Source organism: Callionymus lyra, chromosome 9 (genome assembly GCF_982586985.1).
Source record: "Callionymus lyra chromosome 9, fCalLyr1.hap1.1, whole genome shotgun sequence".
NCBI classification, from domain to species: Eukaryota; Metazoa; Chordata; class Actinopteri; order Syngnathiformes; family Callionymidae; genus Callionymus; species Callionymus lyra.
In genome coordinates this window covers 17,714,414-17,720,413 of record NC_141826.1, presented here as the reverse complement: position 1 = coordinate 17,720,413, position 6,000 = coordinate 17,714,414, and the positions used below count along the sequence as shown (strand labels likewise).

Genomic DNA, 6,000 nt, shown 5'->3' with positions numbered 1-6,000 from the left:
AGTCTCTACATTTCTTAAGCATGATCCTTCATGTAAACATCTCTATAGGAACCTCTACGTATGGATCGGTGTTGTCAGGATTTTGAACCAATTTAACATTTCAAAATTTAATAGAAATTTTTTTGGGTGGTATATTTTTTTGTAAAATACTTGAAAATATTCTTAGTATTTAACCTTTTTTTCCCTTTCTTTTTTTTTTTTAAATATATCTAATTTTATGTAAAAAATAAATAAATAAATAATTCAAAATGAATAATTTGTTAACACAGATTTTGACAATTTTTTTAATTCAATATTTCTTAATTCATAGCTTTTAAGTGCTAAATTAAAATAGTTTTATCTAAATTTATTTAAATTTAAAAAGGCTACAAAATGAAAAAAAATTGAATTTGAAATATATATTTTTGAATTATTGGAATAATAATATAAATATACTGTATGTGAGTTCTTAAAAATAATGCAAAATATTTTATATTGATTTTAAAAGGCTACAAATTTAAAAAAAAAAGATTTATTTAATTTAGATTTATTTTTGAATTATTAATATTATAACATAAAACTACAATACAAAAGGCTACAAGTTGAAAATTAATACATTTCTTCAATTTTCTTTTTTTATTTATTGTAATCAGAAAATGAAACTATGTAAAAAAAAATGGTTAAACTATTATTAAAAAGGTTTTATATTGAAATTAAAAGACTATAAATAAAATAAAATTAATTAATTAGAATATGAAAACTAAAGTGTAAAAAAACAAAACAATTCATGGTCACTATTGTCAAAAAATGAATTTTAAAGGCTACATATTTAAAAAAATATTGAAATAAAATTTATATTTTTGGAAATTTTGGAGCTAGATTATAAAAATCTATGTAACAAAACTGCAATACTTCTCTGAATAAAAAAATATATTTAAGTTCAATTATTTAAAAAACAAACAAATTCAACCTTTCGCTTTAGAAATTATTAAATTATATTAAAAAAAAGAAATGCTAAAAAAAAATTCACATAAAAAAAAAGAAAAAAGTGAAGGTTTCAACATTTGAAAGAATAAATTCCTTCAATGCTCTGCTGATGAACTTCCAGACTGAAGGTCAGCGAGAAGATAATTCCGCGTGTGAATCCGACAACCTTTTCCTTTCCGTAGATAATCTCGTCCGTCGTTACGGTCGCGTCAACATCTGACGTCAGTTTCCTTCAGAGGAGCTTCACGTTTGTGTCGTTACTGAAGGAGCAACTGAGAGAAGAACGTTCATTTAGTCTTCGTCACCTTCTGGCAGTATTATTTTGGGGATCATTTATTTTCGGTAATTGGAACAGCTGATGTCTGCGATACATTCAGTCGGAAATAGTTTGGGAATTTGTCAATCATAACTAACTTAGATTTGTTCTCTCAGTTATAATTTGAGGCACATTTTTAATCTGTATAAGACAATCTTTGAATTCTGCCAGTATTACTTTGGGGCAAAATGTTGTCGATTATAACCGTCTTTGTTCAGGATTATTTTGGCAATACATTTTTTCCATACTCTTTAGATATTCTTTCAGTATTCATTTTGGGCAAAGTTTGCTTAACTCTAATATGGTGTCGGTTAATATTGACAACATTTTTCCCTGAAGTTACACTGGCAGAACATTAGTCTTTGTCAGTATTCATTATGGCTAAATTCTATGAACTGTAATAAAAAAATAAAAAATTGTTATGTTCTGCTAGTATTACCTTTGGGAAAAGTGTTGTCAATTATGACCGACTTCAGATTTGTTTTGGTATAAATTTGATCAACTATGAACTAAGATAAGTTTTTATGTCTCTCTCTTATGAGCATCTTTGTTCAGAATTATTTTGTCATTCATAAAATGAGAAATGTTCTTCCAGTATTTGTTGAGGGCAAAGTTTTGTCAACTGTATAACGGTATTTTTCCCCAAAATAACACTGGCAGAACAAAAATATCTTTGTTACATGATGTCAGTATTAATTTGTGGATAAATCCCATCAACTGTATTAGATGATATGCCTGATGTTCTGTCAAATTTACTTTGGATAAAAATGTTATCAATTATGACCACTTTTTCTTCGGTCTTATTTTAGGGCTATATCCTGTCAACCGTAATATGACATGTTGTGTTCGGCCAGTTTTATTTTAGAGTAACACGTTAAATTTAACTTTTTCATGGCCAGTAATACTTTGGGAACAACATGTTGTCAATTACAAGTGTCTTTGTTACATTCTGCCAGTATTACTTTGGGGCTAAATTCTGTCAACAGTAAAAGGCTCTTTTTGTTTGAATTATTTTGGGGCCAAATGTTGTGTAAATGTGTGAAAAAGGGAAGATTTGAGTGGCATTTTTGGCAAAATAAAGACAAAAAAGAAACCAAGCTCTGTCAGTCTAACTTTGGGGCAAATTTTGGTCAATTGTTTACTAGGCTCTGCTTGATGGAACGACATAAGTATCCTTAATAAACCGAGACGTGTTCAGTGTCTATATTGATTTTACAAACGTTAAAACTAAAACCAGCTTTGATTTCGTTGTTACTACGGTTTGCGTCAGATCTGTTCGGAACTCGTGCAACAGTCGGTAGAAGAAGTTAAATTAAAAACATCATTTATTTGGACAAAAATACACGAGCCGATGGTTAAAAAAACCCGCCTCTGAGAACAACAGTCCTTTAAATAAAAACCAGAGGTGACGCCGAAGTCGTCCTCTGCTGTTGCCGTGATTCATTAGCTCGTCGTTACTCCTGCGCGTCTCGTGAACGTGTCGGCGTGTCCTTCACTCGACAGGATCATGAAGAAGACGTGTTTGTGCGAGCGCCGCCGCCGCCTTCAAATCAAGCGATGAATAATAACTCTAATGCGCCGACCCCGGGGTTCCAGTGACGGCGTCTCCGTCATCCTTCCTCCCGCCGGGCATATGTGGGTGAAAGATGTCAATAAAACATGATGTCGGTAACGAGGGGGGCGGGGTCTGCGCGGTGACGAACAGATGTCACACGCGTGTGCGTGATGTACGGGCTCTTGTTTTTGGCTTCGGCCGAGACGACTGGCACGTGAAGGATCCGCGTCTGGACCACGGCCAGCACGAAAAAAAAACACTCGACGGTGAGCGGTTGTTGAGATTGTCCTCACGCTCACGAGGAGGGAGGAATAAATAGGGGGGCGGGTCCAAGGTGTGTGGGAGGCACCGCCCCCTTCCTCCCCCCCGACCACGTACAGGCCCCGGTGTCTCCAGCAGTGGACCATCTGTGAGGGACCACATGAAAAAAACGAAGGAAGCTCCTCAACAAGAGCAGTTCCCACAGCCCTTCACGCTGTTGAGGATCTCCTCCTGCAGCTTCCGTCTCTCCTCCTCCTTCGGGGACGGACGCTTCTCCGGCTCCTGAGGCGGGTTCCTGCCGTCGTTGAGGATCTTGCTGTTCTGGGTGTTCCACAGGTCGGCGTACAGGCTTCCCGGCGAGCTCAGGAGCGTGTGGTGGTCGCCGCGCTCAGCCACTTTCCCCTGCGGCAACAGAAGCAGGCGCCGTTACTCACATCGTCACAGCGGGTCACGCCATTTCATTCGACACTCGTTTAAACATCAGTTGCATATGAGGCGCCATCACTCTCGGTAACGGCGACCTTAACAATGCTTTGCCGCCCAGCCAACCAACCACAACCACAGCGTGGCAATATACACGTAGAATGTAAACACAGTATTGTAGCGACCAATTAGCCAATCGGGGAACTTCCTACTTGATGACATCACAGGTCACAAACACTTAAAATTGTATTTTTTTATGAATAAGCAAAACTTTAACTGAGCGATTTGAGGACATTCAGTGACACATATAGTAAGTAAGTAAGTAATTTGAATTTGTATAGTGCTTTTCCAGACCAGGGTCACAAAACGCTTAAACAATCAAAACAATACTCAATAAAATGTTATACTTTAAAGATCAAGATAAAACTGATAACACAACAGGAGTTCCAGAAAATCAAGGAAAAGCCTGAACAAATAAAAACGTCTTAAGATGTTTCTTGAAAGAGTCAGTAGATTAACGATAATACACTTGATTTTGCCCCCAACGCAATGTGCTTCATGCGACGACGCCGATTGGCTGAAGCGTGTCATGTGATCCTAAAATGTACGAGTAATCAATACATTTCAAAAGTTTCCTTTTAAGATTATAACAGCTGGTAATCCCAGTTAGTTATTGGATGATTATATATTGCACTGTACAGTTACAAGTGAATTATTTTAACAGCCAATGATTCAGCCAATCAGCGACGTCGTCACATGTAGCACGGGTACATTCAATGAGGGTGAAAGTCACGCGTGTCGTCAGACCAGGAAGTGACAGACGGACGGAGACTTTGAAAATAAAGATTATTTTGGCAATTTCCTCAATTGTTACCTGAGATTTTCTGACAGAATTCATTGCAGTCAAAACCTTTTTCATCTTGAATATGGCACCTGTTAAGATTTTCCCCACAAAATAATACTGACAGAACATAACATTCTGTCAGTATTATTATTATTGTGCTGAATTCTGTCACCTGGAATAGGAAATATTCGTCATGTTCTGCCAGAATTACTTTGGGCCGTAAGGTTGTTATAACTGCCTTTGTTATGTGATCAATTATATTCTTTATTCAGTATTATATGGTGGGATTTGTTATCGTCCGTCAGTATTATTAGGGGTTTAAATTGTGTCAACTGAAATATCTAATCTTTGACAGCTATACCAGTATTATTTGGAAAATCCAGACAAAAGATTATTTGTGTAAATATAATTGTGTTGCTAAAGTTTTCACTCACAATAAAGCTTCGATGCGCGACTTCACCGCGTAGGAAGCGCCCGGACCCAAATGGTACTTAAATAGAGCAGTGTGTAGAAAGGCATCATGGGAGTTTGCCGTTTTGTTGGCGCCATAAGTAAGGTGGGTGACGGTGGCGTCTCAACATATTCTGTGGTTGAGCTGCAGTTTATCTGCTGTTTATCTAACATTTAAATCCATGGAACCAACAAACATCTGTGAGACGGCGGAAGGTGAAGCTGGAGACGACTAATAGTGAGCGTGCGACAAGATTTTCTCAGCCTTCTCCTGACCACTCAGTGGCGACTCAGCGCCCCCTAAAATTCCTGCCGCCTCCCGAACAACTGTTGCAATCTTCTCACAAACACACTGAGTCACAACGCACAAGCTTCCTACACACAACCCCCCCCCCCCCTCAAAGCTCCCATGAGTGTCGGGAGGAAAACGTGACCATGTTTGCTGGTTAATTTAATGAGTCTTCTAGCGGCGACGCCGGCGAACTCCACGGCTCCTCTGATCCCTGGTCTTCTCAGCGAGGGTCCGTGATGGACACGCTGGCTTCGCCGCGGTTCAAAGACGCCACTTTATTCATCAGATCTGACTCGGGCGCCCCTGGAAAAAATGTCACTTCACCTGCAGCCCGAATGATCCCTGCCTTTGTAGCCGCCGCGCAGCGAGTGTTCGCCGAGGAAGACGCTTGAAGTGCTCGCACTGCAATCATGTTTAAATATAAATAGACTTCAATTCTAACACGAGGAACAACATTATGTTCTTATGGCGCGAATAAACATCCGAGGGTCAGTCGACTGAATGCTTCATTGAGTCATATTTCATAGAGTATTTTGACTTTTTTTAAACCCACCTTTTAAGACTCGCTTGTTTTACTGGAGGTGACTTTTGTGGGACTTTTGTAAATGGCCTTGAACACAAGCATCTGCTAAATGACCCATGACGCAAAGGATTGTGGGATACTTGGGCACACATTATTGTCCATTTTTATTGTCCTTCCCAGTCTTTTTACACAGCGGCCATGTTTGTAAACTTAATAGAACATGATGAATAAAAACTTTGCACTCTAAAATAATAAACAAATGTAATGGGACATCAAAACTGTTAGTTTCTTGCATTTCAGCTCAATATATTGGTACGGGACTATGTAAGGAGCTTTATTTTTAATTTTATTTCATACTTCCTTCTATTTA

The 6,000-nt window shown here is 38.0% G+C and overlaps 1 protein-coding gene across 1 annotated transcript in view; it reads right to left on the bottom strand.

The window, feature by feature from the left end:
• Positions 1 to 2,589: 2,589 nt before the first annotated feature.
• abcb7 (ATP binding cassette subfamily B member 7) overlaps positions 2,590 to 6,000 on the bottom strand; it is a 29,372-nt gene continuing 25,961 nt past the window's right edge. The window contains exon 16 of the mRNA XM_087798402.1: positions 2,590 to 3,500. Within this exon, the coding sequence (XP_087654528.1) occupies positions 3,282 to 3,500 (219 nt within the window). The 3' untranslated portion in view covers positions 2,590 to 3,281. The remainder of the gene's footprint in view (positions 3,501 to 6,000) is intronic.